A 24,262-nucleotide genomic window follows, 5' to 3' on the forward strand; every position below is an offset into this window, starting at 1 on the left:
GGTTTGGCACAGGCAGCTTTAAAAAAAAAACTCTTGGAACTGCTGTTCATCCAGGTGGTTTCTTTTCTCTGTTTCTGTATTCATTCCAACAGCCGAGTGGCTCTCACTTTTATTACAACCCACCTCCAAGCTCCTGAGAAGTGAGTAGGGAACCTACTCGCCCGAGATGATGCTTATCATTTTTTATTTCACCCGCTTGCTTGGTATAGTCATTGAGAGGCATAAAGTACATCACTGACTTTATTGCATTCATCTTGAAGAGGGAAAACCAGTAGGGAAACATTTATAAGTGAGTGGATTGAAGAATAAAAACGATTTGCTCAACATCATTTTGTAAAGGTATCAACAATACTGATTTTTTTTTTCTATTCTACTTTAGCACAAATGTTTTCATTATGAGACCCCCACCTTTTTATCTGCCCTTTTGATTATGGTGGGTAAATGTATCTTTAGTATGTATTTTTTTTCATTAAATTTGTGCATGAAAGCACATAAACTGATGTCACAATAAGACTAGAATTTATTTTGTGTTAATTCTTCAGTTAATGCAAAGTGGTTATTTTGTTGTAGATATTTTGGTCTAATAGGAATCTCAAATACATATATATTTATGTTTGAACAGCTATTTGAAAATAATTAGGAATTAGCATTTTGGCTTCTATACAAGTAAGTAATACAAGCTTGAGTAATTTTTGTTTATGTGCCCAAGGATCCAACAAATGGAAATAAACTAAATTATGGCAAGCAATTATTGCTCAAAAATATAATAGTTGACAGAGATTGTGGGTGGTTGATGCCATTTAAATGATGATTTATTTCAACACAGCGAGAAATGGAGGTGGTTTCAGCTCTTCTCTCCTGCAGTAAGCTCCATCTAACCCACCTAACCTACCCACCCACCTGCCCATCTATCACTAAGGACAAAGAAATAGCCATTGAATATTGTGTTCAGTTAAAACAGTGGGGTTTTTGTAACTAAGGGCCATTACATTATGACTTTTAAATTTTGTTGGTGAAGAACCACAAGTATGTGTCTTATTTCACTTTAGTATTTTTCTGTCTATTGATATAATGGCTACATTAGCAGTTCTTCATGGGTCTACCAGTGAATATCACATGATCATCTGAGGTATGTTTGTTCTAAAAATCAGTGTATCGTAACCTTTGTTCTCAGAAGAATGTCTGTATTGCATATTTTAGAGCAATACTGTTATTTAGAAACTTGGTAAAAATTTTGCTGTAAAACATACTAAATGTGATAAGACAAATACCCAGCATTAAAAGCCTGAATTTCTTTCTTTTGTGGGCTGGCTCTCTCAGACTGCTGTGCAGTCCTCGGCTGCAACGGTGAAGGGGAGGATAATTTAGTTTTGAAAGATCAGGTTCCAGGCTCTAGGTGAGACAGGCGTCAAGAGAGGAACACAGCTTTCTAGAAATGCACACTGAGGCCCGTGCATGGGTGTTTCAGTAGACCTTGATTGCCAGAATGTTAGAATGCAGTTTTATCCAAAACAGGCTTTCCTTAAACTGCCTTCTTCAATTGTCATAACACCTCGATGACAGTAATGTTAATTTTTAAAAAAATTATAGTGTGTATTACCGTTTTACCAATTGGTTTCTTCCTTTTCTTTTTTGAACAGAAATCTTAGAGGCTGGTATTAAAGGAACTTCAGAATCACTTAAAGGTGTGAAACGTAAAAAGATTGTAGCTGAGAATCACCTGAAAAAAATACCAAAATCCCCGCTGAGAAATCCTCTTCAGGCAAAACATAAGCAGAATACGGAGGAGCCGCCGCCCGCCGTCGTGCAGAGCGCGTCGGGGCCGCACAAGAAGCAGAGCCCCGGCGCCGCCGGCAAGGCCGGGAAGCAGCTGAGCCGACACAACGGGGAGGCCGCGGACCCCGCGGACCCCGGGCCCCCCAGGAAGCCGCCGGAGCCGCGCCGCTGGGGGCCGGGGGGCTGCGACGCCGCCGCGTCAGCCGTGCCGGGCGGCAGACGCGACCCCAGCGCGCCGTGCCTGTCGGGGAAGGCCGGGCCCGAGCGCCGCGAGTGTGCGCCGTCCCGCCGCAGCCCCCCGGCCCCCGTGTACGCGAGCACCGCCTTCGATGTCCTGCTGAAAGCCATGGAGCCGGAGCTGAGCACCCTGTCGCAAAAGGGCTCGTCTTGTGCGGGGAAGGTAGAGAAGCCCAGGCTGAATAAAGCTGGACCACCTTCTCCACCGATCAGCGGCTCGAGGGACGCCCCGGACCCGGCTCCGCGAGCACCGGGCGCGCCGCCGCCGCCGCAGCAGCAGCAGCAGCCTTGTCCTCGGACCTGCTCCACGGGGCCCGTGTCCGCGGCCCAGAGCGACCCAGCGCCGGTGCAGCCACCTCTTCCTCCATACAGTCCGCACGAACCCTCTGCCCCCAAACCCAACCCACAAAATCAGCAGCTTCCAGCGGGCTCGGGTTTCGCGAGATCACTGACGAATCTGCAAAATCAAGAGAACGCCAAACTTGAACACGTGTATTACACAGCAGTGACGTCGCCCGCGGGTCTGACTTCACCCTCCAGTAGAACTCAGGTTACTCCTCCAAACCAGCAAATGGATTCCGCTTCACCCGCGTCCATCAGTCCCGCCCCTTCGACACAGTCACCCCCCGTGCCGATTTACAACTCGACTCCTGTTGCCCCAGCCATTAATCACAGCGTGGAACAAATGTGCAATCTTCTTTTGAAAGATCAGAAGCCAAAAAAACAAGGAAAATACATTTGTGAGTATTGCAATAGAGCTTGTGCAAAGCCCAGTGTGCTTTTAAAGCACATCCGCTCCCACACTGGTGAGCGACCCTATCCCTGCGTGACCTGCGGGTTTTCATTTAAGACTAAAAGTAATCTGTACAAGCACAAAAAATCCCATGCACATACTATCAAACTGGGTCTTGTCTTGCAACCAGATGCTGGGGGCTTGTTCTTGTCCCATGAGTCCCCCAAAGCACTTGGTATCCATTCAGATGTGGACGACAGTGGGGAGAGCGATGAGGAGGGCGCTGCTGATGAAAGGCAGAACCAGAACCACCGGGGCTCCATGGACCTGCAGCCCGTGCAGATAATGAAAGTGGTACCCAACTCGGAAGCGTTACCAAAATCAAGCTCCATTCCAAACAACCCAGATCACGTGGTAGGAGACTTTTCACTACAGGACAAATCTTCAGATTCACAGACTGTGGCAGAGCTACCAAAGGTTGTGGTCCACCCCATCGGTGTGTCCCCTTTAAGAGTTGACAGCCCGAAAGTTACAGACTCCAAGCCCGAACTGTCTAGCGCACAGAAACAGAAAGACTTTCAGATAACCCGTGTATTGGCCCAAGCCTGGGCGCCCTCCCTGGAGACTGATGAGAAGTCTGGTCAGAAGGGAGACGTCAGTCAGCCAGGAGGAAAACAGGAATCTCACGTGGGAACAGCCCACGCCCAGCTACAAAGGCAGCAGGCTACGGATTACTCTCAAGAGCAGCAAGGAAAACTTCTGAGTCCTCGAAGTTTAGGAAGTACTGATTCTGGTTACTTCTCACGTTCTGAAAGTGCCGATCAAACAGTGAGTCCACCAGCTCCCTTTGCCAGAACGTTACCCGCCGCAGAACAGGACTCTAGTAAGACTAACGGGCCCCCCACACCTCGTGTCACTGCACCAGCAACTTCTGCTCTACCAGCAGGTGAGAAGGCATCACCCCTCCCAGGCCAGATGCGCCCGCCCTTGGCAACAAAAACCCTTGAGGAGCGGATATCAAAGCTCATCTCAGACAATGAAGCCTTGGTAGACGACAAGCAGCTGGATAGCGTAAAGCCACGGAGAACCTCTCTCTCACGACGGGGAAGCATCGATTCCCCCAAATCTTACATATTTAAGGATTCTTTCCAGTTTGATTTAAAACCAATGGGACGGAGAACAAGCTCAAGCTCTGATATACCAAAGTCCCCTTTCACCCCCACTGAGAAATCGAAGCAAGTGTTTCTTCTGTCTGTACCTTCCCTCGACTGTCTGCCTATCACAAGAAGTAATTCGATGCCGACCACAGGTTACTCAGCGGTACCTGCGAGCATCATCCCTCCTCCTCATCCACTGAGAGGAAGTCAGTCATTTGATGACAAAATTGGTGCTTTCTATGATGATGTCTTTGTATCTGGACCTAACACTTCTGTGCCCCAAAGTGGACATCCCCGCACCCTCGTCAGGCAAGGAGCAGTGGAAGACTCTTCAACAAACGAAAATCACGTTCTGGCTGTCGGGCAGTCCTTGGACGAGAGCCATCAAGGATGTCCCACCACTGGTGAGACCGCAGCTGCAAGGAGCAAGCCCCTGGCGCCAGGCTCACACGTGGAAAAGAAGAAGTCTCATCAAGGACGGGGCACCATGTTTGAGTGTGAGACCTGTAGAAACAGGTATAGAAAACTGGAAAATTTTGAAAACCATAAGAAATTTTACTGTTCGGAGTTGCATGGACCAAAAACAAAGGTAGCTCTGAGAGACCCTGAGCACAGCCCTGTGCCCAGCGGAGCACCACCCCCGGTTCTGCACTGCAGGGTGGCAGCCTCCACAGGGGTCTGGGAACAGACGCCCCAGATAAGAAAGAGGAGGAAAATGAAGAGTGTTGGAGATGATGACGAATCGCAGCAAAATGAAAATGGAGCGTCTCCACGAAGCTCCGAAGGCCTTCAGGTTCAGAGCGCTCTGGGCTCTGCGTCTAAACAGAACGCCACCGTCCCGGGCGACCCGCAGCGAAGAAATACCCAACTGCAGAGCTCCCAGGTGCCACTTGTGGCCAGAGGCCCCGAGCAGACCCTGGACCCAAAGCTGGCAGCCGCCGTGGAGCAGCAGATGAGCCCGGCCGCCCAGGACAAGGCAGAGCTGAAGAGGCACGGGGCCGGCATCTCTGTCATCCAGCACACCAACTCGCTGAGCCGCCCCAGTTCATTCGATAAGCTTGAGTCTTGTGAAGGCGCTTCTCCCATTTCTTTCCAAGAGCCTAGCAGGCCAGCAAAGCCCGGGTCTCTGAACGTCATGGGAATCGGCCAAGAGGAAGGCTGCCCTCCCCGGAGCACGTCTCACCCCCACCAGCCTGTGCGGCCAGGTGCCCCGAGAGCAGAACTGCAGGAAGCCTCAAGACGGATGTCCGCGGAGCGGCACATGTTGGGACAGTCCTCAAGACTTGTTCGGCAGCACCACATCCAAGTCCCAGAGATCCTGGTCACAGAAGAGCCAGATCGGGACCTCGAAGGCCAAGGCCCCGAGCAGGACAAAGCAGAGAAGTTCAGTTGGCCTCAGCGGAGTGAAACCTTGTCCAAACTGCCGACGGAGAAACTGCCGCCCAAAAAGAAGAGGCTCCGTCTGGCCGAGATAGAGCACTCCTCAACCGAGTCGAGTTTGGACTCCACTCTGTCCAGGAGTCTAAGCAGGGAGAGTAGTTTATCTCACACTTCGAGTTTCTCTGCCTCCTTAGATGTAGAGGATGTTTCGAAGACTGAGGGTTCCCCCAAAATTGACTTTTTGAATAAGGCCGAGTTTCTCGTGATTCCAGCTAGCTCTAATACACTGAATGTTCCTGGAAGTCACCGGGAAATGAGACGTGCTGCGTCTGAGCAGATGAGCTGCGTGCCCACGTCGATGGAGGTCTCCGATTTCAGAAGTAAATCATTCGACTGTGGAAGCATCACTCCGCCTCAGATAGCTCTGCTCGGTGAATTGCAGCCTTCAACGTCCCCCTCTGGCCCGGGAGTCCCCGGGCACGTGCCTCTCTTAGAAAGGAGGAGAGGCCCCCTGATACGGCAGATCTCTCTAAACCTCGCTCCGGAGAGTCATCTGTCTCCTGTGAACCCAGTGTCCTTCAAAACTATTGCTCTTCCTGGTGTGAACACGGTGCCATTTCAGGGGCCTCAGCTTGCTAATACCTCTTTAGCTGAGTTTCCGGCAAACACTTTGCACCCCCAGACTCAACTTAAGGATCTGCGAACAGAAACTTCAAGTTCCAACTCTGCAAACATCTTTCCTGTTCAACAGCTTTTTGGTGTCAGTTTGTTAAATCAAATGCATGCACCCCTCAGCCACCAGAACACACCACTGTCTCTGCAGGTGTCTGCACAGAGTGTCAAGCCAGAGGCAAGCCTCACTGTCTGCGCATCTTCTAAAAATGAGGATTGCTTTGCTCCCAAGTACCAACTTCAGTGTCAGGTTGTCCCTTCGAGCCAGTCTTGTGCTTCTAATCCTGTACATCCTCTGCCAAAGCCTGTGCTTTCAGATCCAGTGGGGGCCAAGCATCGTGCGACTTCGCTAACAGTACCCACCAAGTTAGCAGAAGCCGCGTCTAACTCGTGTCCTCTGCCGCCACTGAAGCTTGGGTCACTTGGTGGTCAGGGGCCGAAAGTGCCAACGTCGTTTTCGCTGCCCATGCACCTGCAGGGCCAGGTCTCAGGCTACTGTTTTGCCACAGTCACACCTCTGCCACAAATCCTAGTGACCGAAGATCTGTCCAGTCAGCCAATTTGCCAGGCTAATCGCAGTATGGTGCCAATCAGCGAGGAACAAAATTCCATGCCAAAACTGCAAAAAGATCACCAGAATGCTTTGCCAGACCTGGAGGCAGAACTCATTTGCCCAAATGTCTTTTCAGAGGTGGGCCAGAATTCTTCTCTCCTGGAATCCCTGCCCATAACTCAGAAAATGTCTGTTGGTAGACTTTCCCCCCAGCAAGAATCTTCTGCTTCAAGTAAAAGGATGCTTTCCCCAGCAAATAGTTTAGACATTGCCATGGAAAAGCACCAGAAGCGAGCCAAGGATGAGAATGGGGCCGTTTGTGCAGCAGATGTCAGACCACGGGACCCACCAAGCTCAGGAGCCGCTGAGGTCAGTAAGCAGAGGAAGCCCGCCTTAGTGAGGCAGGTCTGCACCGCCGAGCCCCTGGACGCAGGCGTGTTGGAGCAGGATGTCTTCTCCCACCCGGAAGTCAGTAGTGAGGCTGTTCACTTGACTAATGTTTCGCCAGCTGATAATCTGTCATCAGGACACTCCAAGCCCCTGGTGACAGAACCTATAAAAGAACTGCAGGAATTTGAAAACATTAAGTCAGCCGCATCACTGGTGCTTACAGCGAGGAGGTCGCCTGTCCCTGCAGAGGACACTCACATCTCTCCTGTGGAACGGGAAGACTGCAGCTGGGACGGGGTGTCTCCAGGGGTTAAAAATGCAGGTGGCACAGTGGACATCCAAGAACAGAGTCCGCCTGCAGCCACCGCGCCTTCTGTGGGTGAGGCCAGAGACCCTCAGCAGCTGTCCTTCCCCAGCCTGAAGACCGCCACCAGCTTCACGTGGTGTTACCTCTTAAGACAGAAGGCGCTGCACCTGCCTCAGAACGACCCGAAGACCTCGGCCTACACTGACTGGACAGTGAGCGCCAGTAACCCCAACCCACTCGGTTTGCCTACGAAAGTTGCTCTTTCTCTCCTTAACTCAAAACAGAAAACCGGAAAATCACTATATTGTCAAGCAATAACTACCCACTTCAAATCAGATTTATTGGTCTATTCAAGCAAGTGGAAAAGCGGCTTAAGCAAGGTACTTGAAATACCATTTATCTTCAAAAATAGTTTATACAAGTTAGTTTTAACATGTCTGAATGCTTTTCAGTAATTCCACTGGAAGTTGTATTTTAATTTTGAATTTGAAAGAATGATAAGGGTACCAAGGAGTTCTACCGGTAAAGGTTACCTGGAGTCCTTTCAGTGATTCCATCCTGAAGCATTTTGAAAATGATAACTTGCTTTGAGCACTTTTTTTCCCATTGGCTGAGTATTTAAATCTTTACTTAAAGGTGCAGATCATCATAGTTTTACTTTTATCTTTATATGAAGGATTTTTCCTATTAGGTCAGAGAAGATTATGTTTTTGCTCAGTCCCTGCTAATGAATGGTGTGAATATTGAAGATTGTTATATTTCATTTTAAAATAAAAGCAGAGAGCCATCCAGACTTGTCTTGTGCAGACCGGACCACTCTATCCTCACCATGCTGATCCAGCTCTCTTGCTGTGTAGTTTAAGAGTCATCTTAGACCAGAGAGAAGATTCACAAAATGACCAGCTGTACACTTGATAATAAGTTGATTTGGTCAAGATTTACAGAGTAAGCTCATAAAACTATAACTTTGGGTTATTTGTGGAATCATCAGTCTTATTCAAGTTGCTGGCTTTATAAAATGGGAAAAATCCTTTAAATGATTAAGAATTAATGAATAGGTAAGGGCATTAGTTTGGACTCTGGACATTGAAAGTTCTTGACCTCTTGAGGCTCACAAGCACAGAATACAGGTTCTAAATATATACAGTTATTTATCCACAAGAGAATGGCATGGTGTCAGTATTAGACTAGAATTGTATACAACTTTACAAGAAGGAAGACTTTCTGCCAGTAGCTTGAGGAGGTATGGATACAAGGCTGGTATTCCAAAAGTGTGATACTTTAGCTGAGTCTTATAAAAAAGGGGGGAGGGATTTTTTCAGTCAAACAAGAATGAGAAATTTTAAGTCTGCCAAATGATACGGAAGTGAGAAAGAACTTGGTTCATTTAAAGAACCTTGAGGAGTCCAGTGTGACCAGAAGGTGTTGGACATTTGAAACACTGACACCGAAGTTGGAAATGTAGGTAAAGACCAGAGAGTATGAGTGGTAGGAGGGAGCTATTGAGACTTCCTGGGTGAGGGAGGAGGGTGCATCCAAACCATTCAGAATTTAATTTTTAAATGCTCAGAATCTACAGCTACTAAGTCAGAGATTATGAGAATTTAAACAGAGTAAGAGTATGAGCGTGAGAATTTAAACAGAACTCAGGTGTGTGTATTCCTGAAGTGCCTCGTGGAAGCGCCCCGGTAACGCACATTTAGATGTGGCGCGAGGAGAGAGGTCCGGGTGGAGGGTGTCGGGTCCTTGCGCGCACGGATGCAACGAACGAGGTTGTCCAGGGAGAGCGTGAAGGAGAGAGAAGGGCCTGGAATGGATCCTGAGGCCACTGCTATTTAAAGGGCTGAAAGGATGAAGAAAGCACGTGGGGACCTAAAAGAGGCTGTTCACAGAGGAGGAAGGAGAACCAGGAGAAAGGGTGACACACAGATCAAGGAAGAAGGTGTTTTAGGGAGAGTTGTTCTAGCCAAGGGGTCAAACAAAGATGAAGACTAACGTGGTGTCTGGACTGAATGGTTCTCATGCCACTGAGACTCGCGTCATACGGGCAAGTGGCTGTGGAAGACTGGCACTGGGTTGACTGTCAGCTCACAACCCAAATGTTGATGTGTTTATAATTCAAAATGGAAAAGAACAGATGGATGTTAACAGGGCAAGCGTATAGACTAAGGAAATAATAAAGATCTTGGTACTTAGCTCGTTGGTTACTAGAAGCCAGATTTGATAGCAAGAAAGCAAAAAATCAGTGGGAATTTGGTATTAAGAAGAAGGTAAGAATGGGATTACTGTTACAGGCGTAAAGGCAAGGAAAGGTGTGTGTGTGTGTGTATTTTCCAAATTGCGGGGAACCCAGATGTGTTTGCCAGAACAAGAGGAGACGCAGCATTTGTGCCTGTCAGGGTCAGTGTCATTACCCCTTCACACCAGCTTTTTGAGACACAGGCCAGCAGCCTTCCTTTACTCCTGGCTTTTACAGACAGGACCTTGCCAGGGTATTCTTTCTGAGGCCACACAGGCCCTCTGTCCGTGATGCAGACACCCCCTCATCACTTACTGTCATGAAGTCATCCCAGTATGACAGCTGTCTACTTGGTGATGCAGTTTTTAAAAGACGTTTGTAACAAACAGATCAGAAAAGTTGTGCTTTGTGTTGGGTTTGGCCAGAGACTGGAGTTTGAGACTTTGCTATTAACAGTTGACCTTGCCAAGGGACTTGACCCTGAGTGTGTCCTTCCTCACTGGGGTGTAATCCTGCTGGGCTGCCCGCCTCCCCAGGATGTGTGAGAGCAGAGTTGGCGGAGGAGTGAGAAGGGGGTCGTGAGCAGTGTGGCTGTACAAAGTCTGAGGTGGTGTCACCACAGTGTTCCTATAGGAAGAACACATGTTGCTTATCATTTTGACGTTCATTACCTTTTTCTAGAGATTGATTGTTATCAGGCCAGGACCTAACTTCTGACCTGACCTGTGGTTCACAGTTATCAGTACTCAGGAACTTTTGAGGAAATACAGAGAGGAAACATAATGATGGTTTAATATAATGGGAGAAGGGGAGAATAAAACACTGGGGAACTGCTTTAACTTCACAGCGCACGGACGTGGAGGGGGAGTTAGGCATGTTTCTCAGGAGTGTGAGACTTTGTACCATGAGGGGCCACTAGCCCTTCTCTGTCTCCAAAGAATAAACTCTTTAAAAAGTATACTTAAACGGTAGTATGAATGGTTGGTAAGCTATAAGAAAGAATATTAAGTCTATTTTGTAAAGTTCCTATTAAATGCATGGAATATGGGGGTGTAGAGGGTTGTAAAGTCTTTATTTGGGGGTGTCAGTGGACTGTGGTGGGATTTGAAAATAGCATGAGATCAGTTTGCTGAGATTCAGGCCAGATATATTAAAGATAGAGGAGGAAATAAAGCAATAACCTTTAAAGCTGTTACTTCCTTGAAACACATTCCATTGAGTTAACTGTATGCACTGTATTCTGCCATGTTTTAATTTCCAAGTGAAACATTAGCATGTTTGTGTTTTCAGTTTTATTAAATTAGTGTCTCTTTTTTTTTTTCCCTTTCAGAGAGCATTAGGTAATCAAAAGTCCACAGTAGTTGAATTCAGCAATAAAGATGCCTCTGAAATTAACAGTGAGCAAGATAAAGAAAATTCCTTAATCAAAAGTGAACCAAGAAGAATTAAAATATTTGATGGAGGGCAAGTACAAATTTTACTTCTTAAATGTACATTTAAACTTACTTTTTAAATGTACATTTGCTTTCATGTGAATGAAGCCGATTTTATATAAATGTTGCAAGGTTTCTCAGCTTATTAACAGAATCTTCATGGCAAAATATATGTTAGGTATTATGTTAAATCCATTTTGATCAAGAAAATGATAACTATTTAGGAAGCATTGCAGGTTCTAGGAGGCAGCTAAGCACAAAGTTTTCAGAGTGAACAATGGGTTTCACATTGATTTACAGTAAGGGATGACCTGGAAAATCTGCTCTAAGAGATGAATTCATTGCCTGTTCGATGTCTTTTGTGAATTTGGTTATGCGAGAAACAAATTGTAAACGCCAACTGGAGTTAAAATGAAGCTCAGGAATATTTCAATAGAGTTGTGATTAAACTTAACAATAAAGAAAACTTTTAAACCAGTGACTTAGAGGAAACATTTTAAAATTAAACCTGGTATTGAATAATGTTGTTTTATTAAAATTAGCTATTAGAATATTAAGTGTTGAAGTTACTTATACGTGCATAAAATTTATATTGATTGGGTATAAAAATTGTGCCTTGTTTTATTTTTTAGGTTGAATTTTAATCATCAACATTTTCTCAAAGACATAGTATCCAACTGCCCTATTCATTTCTTTCTTTAAATTAGATATAAATCAAACGAAGAGTATGTATATGTCCGAGGCAGGGGAAGAGGAAAGTACATTTGTGAAGAATGCGGAATCCGTTGTAAGAAACCTAGTATGTTAAAGAAACACATACGAACCCATACAGATGTCCGCCCCTACCACTGCACTTACTGTAACTTCTCCTTTAAGACTAAAGGTACGAGTTGATGTCACTTCATGGTCCTTTATTATGTGCACTGAGTTAGTAGATCTAAGACCCAGCTTTACATAATCTTTGAGCAAGGATGCAGTAGCTTAAATAGACTGATGTAAATTACATCTTGTCAATGTCGTAGTCTTATTTCTTTGTATATTTCTAGACCTCTTGGGAAAAAGTTTTTAATTATATGTTTTTAGAATATATGTAATAAATATGACATTTGAAAAGGGGCAACTGCCCTTTTTTTATTTTACTCCCCAAATTATAATTGCATAACATGATGACTAATACATTTTCAAAATTACTTACTTTGGGGCTGAAGAAGAAAAAGAAATTTTCATGATCATAAGTAAATGCATTTCAGTACTAAAAGATGAAAGGAAAAATTAGTAACTACAGTAAAGTTATAATGATGACATTCATGTTTTATTATCTAATCTTGGGCATGCATAGCCATTTCTTTTCCGTGAAACTTTTTTAACCCAAATTCTCTTGAATTTCAGCTTCAAAAATTTTATAACTTTTGTGCTATTTAATGTTTATAGAACTCAGAACTAGTAATTAAAATTATATTTAGTACTCTTTCTATATTCTTTATGTTTTTATTTAAATTGTAAGCCTTTATTATAGTTAATTTTACTCTCTACAGATTTCCTGTTACATGTAATGAATACACTGTTATAAAACGTCTGCTTTCTCCACTAGCCTCCTTGTCATGAATCATATAAAAATTTGCTGCTTGAGACTTTAATTTCATATACCATTACTTTAGAAAGTAAGAATGTCTCAAATACAAAGCAGTATAATCATAAAGTTATTTGTATGAAAGGACTATCTGTGAAAAATATTTAATCAATTTTTTTTAAAGAACTACTTCATTTTTATCCCCTTTAGGTTCACATTTGCTTTTTTCTGACTACATTGGTTGTCTTTGCAGTTTTTGTGTTAAAGATTGATCAACTCTTTAGCAAAATCTATTACATTTTTTTTTTGGCTAGTATTTATTGTCATTTAAAGAGAGTTATAGTATGCAGAAACTGAATTGCTTCAAATTAGCCAGTAGTACCTGAAACGAGAATGATGGGGAGAAACCAAAACTGTTCTTCAGACAGCCTTGACTATTTCTAAAAAGTTTTAAGAAATCGTGAGTTGGGAGGAACCCTAATTCTGTCGTTCTTGGATTGTGACATAGAACGCATTTCCTTCTGGAAACAGAGGGTGCATTTCAGGATGATTTTCCTGATCTTGTGTGAAGGCTTTGATAGGATTAAGCGCTATGATCTTTTAACCCAATTTATTGCTTTTACGCTGGTTTTGATACTATGATTAAGAAATGTCTGTTAAATAATTTCCAGTGTGAGTAACAGGCCAATGTTACAAATAAAAGATTACCAGGTACCGAGTGATGTCACCAAAAAAAAGAAGATCAAGGTATAATGTGAAATGGGTGTTTCTCAATAGAAGGAGGAAGAGGAATCAGGATATTTTTAAAAGCATATTTATAAAATAAGGGCAGGAAAGGAAGGAGAACTTAGATGTGGGGAACCAAAGGAAACTACAGGGATATCTTGGCAGAGAAAAATATTGTGAATCACTAAGTATTGATACTCATGAAAGATCTCAAAACAGCATCATGTAAAAATTTTAGATGAATGTTTGTTAATGGTGGACAGGGCATAATGACTCTTGAGGGCGAGCATTGTAGGTTAGCAGTTTGCATGTCTTTCATTTCTTGAATATCTGAATTTACATTAAATGTTTTGTTTTGTCAGATAATTCACTGAAATTATTAATACTTATCTGAAGAAAGCTACCCTAGCTAAGGAGACTGGTGAAGAAAATATTAGAAATTCATGGTTTTCCTGTTCTTGGCATGGCAGTTCTCCTTTTTATGGTCAGCTTCCTCGTAGAAGTCTGCCTTTTGTGAATATATGTAGGACAGATTCCATAGTACCTTTTAAAGCTAAATAATAATAGACTTCTTTTTAGGTTAGGCTGTAGATTTTGCCCTACTCTGATTTACTTCATTGTCCCCGCCAGTTCACCTCTACTCCTTACTGAATGTGTCTGGTTATTAACAGAAAGTAATAGTGACGTAGCAACTTGCGGCAGATATGATTATGCCAAGACAGCGTAATCCTACCAGAGGGATGGTCCCTTCTTCTAGAAACCGATGCTTCTGGCGCTAATGCTTCATCATTTGTCCTCTTAGTTTACTTTATGAATACTTTTTCAAAATAATTTTAATTGATTTGTTTTCACAATTCTGCTTTAAAGGTCAGTCAGCAGAAAATGAACAGTGACCTTGCATCTCTGCAGGATTTCGTCCCATTTATATCACAGAAGGCGGGGCTCTATATATAGCTGCAGGAGCCCAGAAACAAAATCTGTCATACTTTCCAGAGGATTTAGATTAATGCTTACTGAATCTGTTGAAAAATATATCTGTTAATACACAGAGTTTACAGCATTGCTAGGGGATATTTGCATTTTAATATGCATATTTTGCATAGTGAAATGCAAATTGTTTATTTTAAATTATTTAAGAAGTTGGTTAATAATAAGTAATAGCTCAAGTTATGAGAAAATAATGCTTATTAACAACTTATATTCCCAAATTTTCCTAGCTACAATTACACATTAACTTCTTAGAAAGCAAATGACTTTCTACGGCTGTCTACTTAGGGAACAAAAGCATTTTGAAAGCAAGCTATTAGTGGACCTTGTAATTTGGTTTATAATACTGTCCTAATACTAGAAAGTGTTTTGACTTATAAGTGGAACTTTCAGCCATAATAAGATGGGCAAACTATTTTTTATAACTTTTTAATGTGAAAATTTTGAAGCGTACAGAAAAGTAGATATTTGTATAATGAACACCAATATACCCATCATCTTTTAATAATTGTTAGCATTTTGCCGTATTTGCTTTATATTTTATTTTTTTAAGTGTATTTAAAGTAAATGCCAGACATGGCCAAGCCACCTAAGCTGGGCGTTACCTCTAGAATCACAGCTGTCAGGGTTTGGTGGATCTTAGATGTTATCTGGTCCGGGCCCCTCTTACACTTGAACCTCTAAAAGCACCAAGCTCTGGGATGCTGTGCACACTGTCTAGTGCAAGAATGGGCTTGAACAGGTATGACCAGTTCCTGGGGCTTAGTGCATATTTAGTGGAATTGAGGCTCTATAAATACGGCAGTTTTGCAGGTCCTTCAGCTACTGTAAGCTCAAAATCTGGACCAATGGTTCAGACATTTTTAGCCCTCCTAGAGGTTTATTCTCAAATACTAATTTGCCCCTGCTTGCCAGATTCAGCATTTAGATTTTGTTTATTTTCGAAAGAGATGATTTTCCCTTGGCAGTTTTCTGGGTGTGTGGCATTATCCACTCAGGCTTCTTGTATCCTCAGAAGAACCTGAGCTCTCCGGTACATTCACGATCACCAGGGGCCAGTGCACCCAGGAGTTCCCAGCTAACCTGGTGATACTTACAGAGGCCCATACTCCAGCTACCAGAGGAAACACACCCTTAGGGATACTATTATGAGACTTTTAGTCAGGATAGTGAAGTTTAATTAATGCAGGAAATCCTTTCTTGTGTTCCAAACATACAGAAATACTATTTATAATACAACCACCACCAAATACAGTTTTTAATAGATAGCCAAGCTTGAAATTTAGAAAGGCAAATTCCTAGGATCCAGAAATAAAAAACTCCAAACTAGCATGGTGAACAGATATTTAAAAAAAAAAAAAAAAAAAAAAGGCCCATAGGACATCAGGCCAGATATACACCCACAGGCCTGGGGTTTTTAATGCTGGTCCTGGAATGGAGTCTGAGGTCTCTGAAATAAGCCTGCCTCTCTTATCCGGTGACTTTAGACCATGTGGCGGAAAAGCTACCTACTAAAAGGCGAAACCCTATACCTGTGCCATGTAAAAAAAAAACCCAGAAACTTGACGGGGAAGGTATAGCTCAGTGGTAGAGTGCATATTTAGCATGCACGAGGTCCTGGGTTCAATCCCCAGCACCTCCGTAAAGGGAGGGAGGAAGGAAGGAAGGAAAGAACAAGCCAGTGTTGCTGTGGCTCCCAGCAAGATCTTTCAGTTACATGGAATATAAAAACTCACTGAAAATAATAAACCATCAATAATAAGAATAGAAAAGAGTTAAAAAAAAAAAAAAACCCACAAAGTGATCCAGAATTATCAGTATGAAACTGTTAAGATCCTAGGCAGAAGCTTTTGGACGACTGACATATAGAAATGTGTTTATAGCCCAGGCTACTTAAGACTCCATGGAAAACAATCTTGCTGAAGATAAGTTGATGATAAAAACTAAAAAGCAGGCAAGGAAACAGTGCTATGAGGGAAAGCCAGCAGACACAAGTGGTAGAGAATTCAGAAACCACAGATCGTAGTACAACCGAAAAGGGACTTTAAGTGCATATAAAATGTTCTAAGAAATAAATAAGGCCTAGAGAACAGAAACCATAAGCCAAAGTAGACATTATGAAAGCAGAGGCGGCAGATTTGAAAACGAGAAATTATTACCAATAACGAGGTTATTACGACACACAGATACCAGTGCTTTCTTTTGGGCAAATTGTCGTCATTGGAATTGCATAACCACAACCTGACTTTCACTTGAAATAGGAATGGAATTTGCCAGTGTTGACAAATGCGATAGCAAAATTATACTATGTAAGCTTAGTAAACATTCTTTTCCCTTAAGGAAATCTGACAAAACACATGAAGTCCAAGACACATAGCAAGAAATGTGTGGATTTAGGCGTCTCAGTAGGTTTAATAGATGAACAAGATACAGAAGAATCAGGTAAGGCTTTATTCCATATTTTTCATAAATGCTATTTACAATGTACTTTTTTTTGCATCCATACTCTTCTTTCCATTCCCACTAATGCTCTCAGTTCCTGTTTTCATTACCTCTTATTTACACTATGTGATAGACTCCTAAACAGTTTTCCTGTCTTTACTTTGTCTTCCCTCCTTTCCATCTCTTCCCCACCGATGTTAAGTTACTCTTCCTGAAGCATGTCTGATCATCCTGCTCCCTGCTCCGGGTCTTCCCTTGGTTTCCATTTGCCGACCAAATAAAGTTTGAGCCCTTGCCCTTACTTCCTCAAATTCCTTTATAATCCGATGCCTACCTACTTCTTCCGCCTTATCCCTCATTTCTCTCTTCCACCGGCCGTAACGCTTGAATGTCCTGCTCACCTGACCCTGATCTGGCTCTACCTACAACCCTCCCGGGAAGCCCTGCCCTCAGTCCCCACACAAGCGTGGCTCCCCATCTGCTTTGGTCAAAATCTTATTTTCCTTCAAGATCTAGCTCAAATCCGCTTGCTGTCATGAAGCCTTCTCTGATTTTCCCTTCCCGCACCAGTTGCAGGAAGAATTTTTCCCTTCTCTCAACACCTGTAATATTTTAGAGTTTACTCTCTGAAAGTATTGAATCCCTTTCTGCCTCTTTTTTTTTGTTTTTGTTTTTAATTTATCTGCTTACCTTACCTCCTTGCTGAGATTCTCAAGCATATTATGAGCAGAAGTGATGACTGAGTAATATTTGCTTCATGCGTAACCCTTAGTTCAACACCTTCCACCAAGCAGCTGCTCCGGAAATATTTGTGGAACAAAACATTTGTCTGCGTCCCCAAAATGTTTATTATTTTGAAAAAGTTAACTGGTTGTTTTCTTAACTCAACAAAAAATTATTTATCTCTTAACCAATTTTGAGGGAAAGGAAACCTGTTCCTCTGTTCTGACTAATCAGACAAAAAGAATTATCTTTTTGTAAGACTTTTTGTTTCAACCTAAGAATTTATCAACAGAAGAGATAAATTAAAAAAAAAAGTTGTCCTACTGCTTTTTTGAAAAATACCCTAAATTAAACATTTACCTTCTTGCTGTGTTTTAGTTAGTATGTCCTAGTTTGATGGAGAAGAAAAATCCAAAGAGAAAATGGTGAGGACATCATTGAAAATATAGGCAAAAAAAGTAGGTGCTTTTAATTCCACCTGACAACCAGTAGCAAACTAAACGAATCAGCCTAAATTTGTTTCTAAATATTCAAAAGAAGTGACTCACATCTTAAGTGTTACAGTTGATACGATTTAGTATTTTAAGCACAAGGAAAAGACTGCCTTTAATTTTGGGGAATAAACTTGACGTGTTCTTAACAGAAGAAAAAGATAATCATAACAAACTTAGGACAGTAAGGAGGCTTTTCATGTTTTATAGACACTTTGATGCTTTGATACATATTGGGGATGGCAGTACCAGGATGTAAAGGTACATCATCAAATTCACATACGGGTAACTTTTCTGTCCTAGGAACGTATTTATTAAAAGCTGATTCTTGAATTGCTAGGAATTGAATTCTGTGTTGGTGTCTTTGTGTAAAGACACTTACACATTTAATAAAATTAATTTACCTAATAATTTACTTCTAATGTAAATAGTCTGTTTATTTTCCGCTCTTAGTAATCATGCACTAAATTAACTACCATACTATTTAAGTGGAAAAAAAAACCCTCTATTATTTATTTGCTTTATTGCTATTATGTTGAGCAATTCAGAATTGAAAAGTTAGGAAAAATGAGTAGTGGTTTCAGTGAGTATATTTATTACCTGCAGACTAGAAAAAGCCGAAGTAGAGGGTATAATATGAAATGACTCATTTCTGAAAAACATATAAATGTAAAAAGTATTACGATTATATATACTCTTAGGTGTTTTAACTTAAGAAAATGAATCTTATAAAATATTAAGTAAAATGTCTGTAGAATCTTCTCAGTTGCCCAGGTAGTGTTACACCCCACGTTTACACAGGAGAACTAAGGTCGTTTCCATGAATGATTGTGCACTGTTCAGACTGGCTGACGGACGGACTTACATACCTGTCCACTCACTTTGGTTGTTTCTCATCTCATTGCAGAAGCACTCAGAGCAGATCTTAGGTTATAATTCAGACTGGATAGCTTAATTCCCAGTTCACGTGAGATCCTCTGGTAACACTGGGTAGTTCCAGCTGTTTTTCTGTTTAATTTTTTTTAATTACTGAATTTCTCCTTAATGCACTCAAAGTTTTTTCACAGTTTTTATCAACTTGTAGCATAGAGGTGGCTTTTGCCAAGTACTGTGTCATACCAGAGGCCGCATAATTCTTTATGATATTCCAAAAAAATATATTCCTCCACTGCTGCTTTATTACAGGCTTGGAATGTAGACATAAATGTAGTAAACGTTTGTTGTTCTAAACAAATGGTCTTGTTTTCCCTTTATTATTGTCTTTTCTGCTTTTAAAAGATTTTGAGTTTTTAAATACCAGGAAATTATGAAGACTTTTATTACATGCACTCATGTATTGACACCAGACTTGGTGATTATATTTTCTTGAATGTGCTTCAAGTCTTTTTCATAAATTCAGTGTATTTTTGGGGAAAAAAAAAAAAGCTAAGTAAGGCATTTCACGTTAGGTGCAGTCCAGTCACTCCCCCTCCCGGGGCCAACACTAACTGCACTCAGTATAAACGTACATGTCTATATCCGTGCATAGCATGAGTTTTAAGTTTGTATTCTGAATTTGCATGAATAGTACCACCTTGTATGTGAATATCTAGAAAATTAATTTTGCTTTATCATTTTAAATTGTTCTCCAGAACAGTTTCTATTTCTGTACCTCCTTAACTATATTCTATGAATTTTAACTTAGGGCCACATTGAAGGATGATAGTCTGCTGTCTTATGTTTTCTTGATGACTATCCTAAGGTTGGAAATTATTATTCTTTGGGAAGAAGTTTCACTCCATTAAATTGATGATCATTAGAGATGGGAATCTTGCTCAGCAATTCTTCACATACCTATGTGGAGGGAAAGCCGAGAAGCCTGCAGTGTGGTGCTGTGTGTCTGCAGGGTGTACTGTCTTCTCATCTAACGCTAGCCTGGGGTACACGAGGTGTTCTTTTTCACTCTCTTGACTGGCTCCTCCTCATCTCCCCAGCCTCTAAGCATGGTGCCCAGGGCTGTGGTCTTAAATCTCTCATCCTTTCTGTCTATACCCCTTCCCTAGGTAATCTCATCCAGACTTCCGACTTTAACCACCGTCTATGTGACGATGATTCAAGTATTCACTCTGCACCTGCACGTCTGTCTGCCTCCTCACCATCTCCACTCGGATGTCTAATAGGCACCTAGAGTCCGATGTGCCCCAAACCCCTGGTTTACCCCTTACCTCTAAGCAGCACGCTTCCCCTACGGTCTGCCATCCTTCCAGCTGCTAGACCAAAAATCTTGAAGTCTTCCTTGACGTCCTTTGCCTCTCATCCACCAGTAAAAGCTCTGGCTCTCCCTTCTAAATGTATTCAGAAGGCAACCGCTTTGAACCACCTCTGCCATCCAGCACTGGTCAGGGTGCTGTCGTGTCCTCTAAGTTGAAAGTTGCTTGCAGTAGCCCCTGACTAGTCTCCATGGTTCAACTGCTGCCTCTTCATGGACTGCTTTCAACACAGCAGCCAAAGTGGATTTTAAAACCTATGTCTTCACTTTGTTCAGAACCCTCCACCGGTTTCCTGTCTCATTCACAGTCGTGGTCTGCTGCGAGCTGTCGGCCCACCCCCTTTGCCCCCCACCATCTCTGAAACCCAGTCCCACTCCTCCCCTGCTCACTCAGCTGCAACCACACTGAGCTCCCTGCTTGGCCCCTGTCTCGGGCCATTTCTCCTTTCCTCTCTGGAATGCCTCCCAACAGATACTGCAAGACACCCTACCACCTCTGCAGGGCTCCACTCATGACGATCGTCCCCTGATCACTGAGCTCTTCCTGACCCTCCCTTGGGAAAAAGCGCCCCATTCTCTTCCTGCCAGGTTGTACTGACACCCTTCTGCTTTATTCTTCTGTATAGCACTTACCAGCACCAGGTATGTGTGTATGCGCAAGTGTATGGGTGTTTGTTATCTGTTCCTTTCAACTAGAAAATAAAACATAAAGACAGGGAGCTCTGTCTCCAGCTCTTGCTAGAACTGTAGCTTCAAGCAGTAGATGGTAAACAGCTGTTGACTGAATGGATGACTGAAAAAAGATGACTTATAACTTCTAAGGAAATAATTCAATATTGTTATTTTTGGAATTTGATATGAGTTTTCCATTAAATTCCTTCACTAAAATTAAGTGGCAGCTATAATAACAGTATTTAATGTCCTTACCTATAGTGTTTACGTGATTTGACCGTGGTTGATACAGGTGTTGTCAAAGTGATGCTGGGCATGTGTTAGTTAATTTGTTATTTTTTGATTATTAGGTCAGAAGACTACAAGATATTTTAGGTTATTCTGACTATTCTGTTTTTCATCCTCAGTAATGATCTGTCCAGATTAAGATCTTTTCTGTTTTTCAGTAGTTCCAGAGAAGAGTTTATTCTCTTTTAGATTGATTCATGTATTTATTTAGCATCTCAGTGGTTCAGTATATGCACAGTTCCTGCCCCAGGAGCTCCTCACCCGCAGCTGTGAGGTTGGAGTGAGCTCGGAGGGGTTCGCTCCCTAAGGCTGGGATGACAGAGTGTATCCTGGGGGTTGGGGAGGGATGTATTTATTCATACGTTGCTTTGAAAAAGTATTGATGAGGAGGGGTGGGGTAAGGGAAGGCAAGCGGTTTGGACAGAGGGAGTTGTTTGGGCAAAAGCCCAGTGGCTGGGAGAGGGGAACCGGCATTAAGAGTGTGGGTGGGGCAGGAGAGAGTGGACAGGGCGCATGCCCAGATGGGCTGGGGACGTGCATAGTATGCAGAGAGTTTAGCATGTTCCTTTAAGAAAGTCTGTTTTTTGTATCATCTGAAGTAATGTAAAGCCGTTGTCTCTTGAGTCCCATATACATCTGACTTGTAATCTGGATTATTTTCTCAAATGTTCTTGAAGAAAGGAAACAACAAATCTTAGGGCTTTTAATCTGTGTCCCTGGAATTTTCATTGCTGAGCCTTTTCCTGTTTGTTTTTACGTTCTGCCACTGTTCTATTTTATAGTGGGTATTTAGACAATAATGACTAAAAGCACCATGATTTAATTAAGTGGATAGTTCCATTCAGCAATGACGATGACAGATAATACCATACAGCAGAAATCTTTTTCTGAAAGGGTGTTTTTATAAGCAGAGAACCTCAGTGTTCCAGCATCCCTCAAACTCCACGAGATGGAGTTTACAGGTTTGGGTGGAAAGTCTGCTAAGATTTTTTTCCTTATGACACCCAATTTTGTATATATATATGTATAAATGTATAATGACTCATCTAGAAACCTTACTCTCCGTTTACTAAATTAGGGAGCATTACTTCTAACTTCCGCTCGGACTCAGCAGCACTCTGGTGTAGAACCTTCCCCATGGAATAGACTACCATAAAAGATACGGACGCCATCTGTTCCTCCTTTAATGTTCCCATATATGTTGCCCTGAAGAGCTCCGTAAGGACGCTGTAAGGAGTAGCAGCTCAAGTTATGAAGTGTTTCAATTTACTATCAGTTTGATTTTCCGAGGCAAAGTACAAATTATTAGCCATGTATTACTAGTAGAAGTGGCTGACTTAAAAAGTAGGGAGAATAAATATTTTCACGTAGCACAGGTTTAAACTTTGCAATGTACATCGCTGGGAGAATGAAGCTCGGGTCTGGAGGTTGGTCAGTGCCAAGTGACCTGGCAAGGCTGGGCTTCCCCCGCCCCCTCCCTGGTCACAGAGGAAACCGCCCCTCTTAGGGATCAGCTCGGGGCCGAGTCCCTCCTGAGACTTCAGCCACATAGGATCCTCACCCCATCTCGCGATGCCTGCCTGGCAGTGTATTCCCCATTTTCCTGGCCCAGTAGATGACAATAAGTGACAAAACCGTATTGTGTAATGTAGGGTCTTTCCACACATAACTGGCTGTCTTTTCCCTTTCATGGTGAACAGTTTTATCAAACGCGTTTGTGCCATCCAGGGGCCGTGATACCATTTCTTGTATTCTTAATCTAATGTAACTCTCATATTGGGCCCAGTGCACAGTACAATGCTGGAAACCACTCTGGGATTCCATTTGCAGTGTCTGCAATGAAAATTCAGGGCAGCGCTAAGGTTTGGCCTGCAGTCAGGTGCCACAGCAGTCATCACAGTCACCCTTCCCGCCTGTTTTGCGAAAGGTGATCCCAGAGGCTTTTCAGATGCCGCTCATTTTGCCCTCTCAGCTGCAGTTATCCAGAGACGTCTGGTCTGCTGCATGAAAAGTGGAAGTTTGAAATGACTCAGTAAACTCGTATCAACTGACTCTTGTCACCTAGGTTTTCAGAATTCTCAATTATGCTACTAGATTACAGGTGCCTTTAAATCACACAGTGATTTTTTAAAAAAGGAAGTAGCCAAATTCAGGAGCTACATGTCTTTTAGGAAACCAGTACTCTGAAGCGTCAAGTCGGGATCAATATGAAAATCTGTGACATTGTCTTCTCTAGATACTGAATAAAATTCCTAACTGATAGCCGCCTTCACATTTCTCATCAGCAGTGGGGAAGCAGTGTCAGAAGTAGAGTCCGCCGTCCCCTTAAGAAGGACTGTTAGATTCAGCATACTTGTATGAAAGGCACATATCCCTAAGAGGTCAGTGCTAACAGAATGTGCAAGAACTTGGTACAGACACCTAAACCTTGATCACCTCGACAACTGGGAAATGGGGTAAATTTTTTAAAGGGGAAAAAAAAACCTCACGAGGATGTTATCTGGGAGACCTGATTGTGAATGCCAGACTTTGCAAAATAGCACCCAGAAACCTAAGGATAGTGTTTCTAGGTTTATAGGAAAAACTGGGGGGCTTGGTCACTTAATTGACCTTTTCTGTAGCACACACATAATCGTCAAGAAACACTGTCTCTGAGCTTTCAGTCATTCAACAAAACTTGTTAAACGCTCTCTCCAGGCTAGACTTAATGCACAGTACCCACCATAATATTTGTTTTTTAAACACCATTACCATTTGGTACTACCTTGGCCAGCTGATGGTTTTCTGGGAAAAGTCCAAGTCTGTTCCCTAGTTGTGTTTAATTATTCTTTTATGTCTGCCTTGTTTTGTTTTTATCAAAGGCTTATTCTAGATTTGTTTCTGCTTAACTATTAGACTTCTTTTCCTGGTATGATCGTCAGTCTTTCTCTTTTTCTAAGTGTCCTAAACCCTTTCTCTGCTCTGTCCCAACTCGATACCCAGAATGTCATTCACCAGCATAACATGCACACGCCCTGCGTGGTAGAGTGCTTAGTCCGGGTCAGTGTGAGGATGCTGTGACGAAGGACCAAGGACCCTGGCTTTTCGACTCTTTACTACACTTAGCATAGTCGGCTGTAGGGCTGCCTGTTTATCCTTCAGCAGATGAAAACTTGTTCTGATTTTCAGATGGAGTAAATTGAGAGATGTTGGGAAACACTTATTTTGAAGTAAGCAGAGGGAATTACAAATTTATCTA

General features: G+C 42.6%; 1 protein-coding gene across 11 annotated transcripts in view; it reads left to right on the forward strand.

The window, feature by feature from the left end:
• HIVEP1 (HIVEP zinc finger 1) overlaps positions 1-24,262 on the forward strand; it is a 248,786-nt gene that overhangs the window by 209,969 nt on the left and 14,555 nt on the right. For 10 of the 11 annotated variants that reach the window (XM_074348102.1, XM_074348106.1, XM_074348104.1 and 7 more), the window contains 4 exons: positions 1,641-7,585; positions 10,775-10,908; positions 11,585-11,760; positions 16,501-16,602. In XM_074348102.1, coding sequence (XP_074204203.1) covers positions 1,641-7,585; positions 10,775-10,908; positions 11,585-11,760; positions 16,501-16,602 — 6,357 coding nt within the window. The remainder of the gene's footprint in view (positions 1-1,640; positions 7,586-10,774; positions 10,909-11,584; positions 11,761-16,500; positions 16,603-24,262) is intronic. The other variant, XM_074348113.1, reaches the window with a different exon arrangement.

This window comes from Camelus bactrianus, chromosome 20 (assembly GCF_048773025.1).
Source record: "Camelus bactrianus isolate YW-2024 breed Bactrian camel chromosome 20, ASM4877302v1, whole genome shotgun sequence".
In the NCBI taxonomy this organism is placed as follows: domain Eukaryota; kingdom Metazoa; phylum Chordata; class Mammalia; order Artiodactyla; family Camelidae; genus Camelus; species Camelus bactrianus.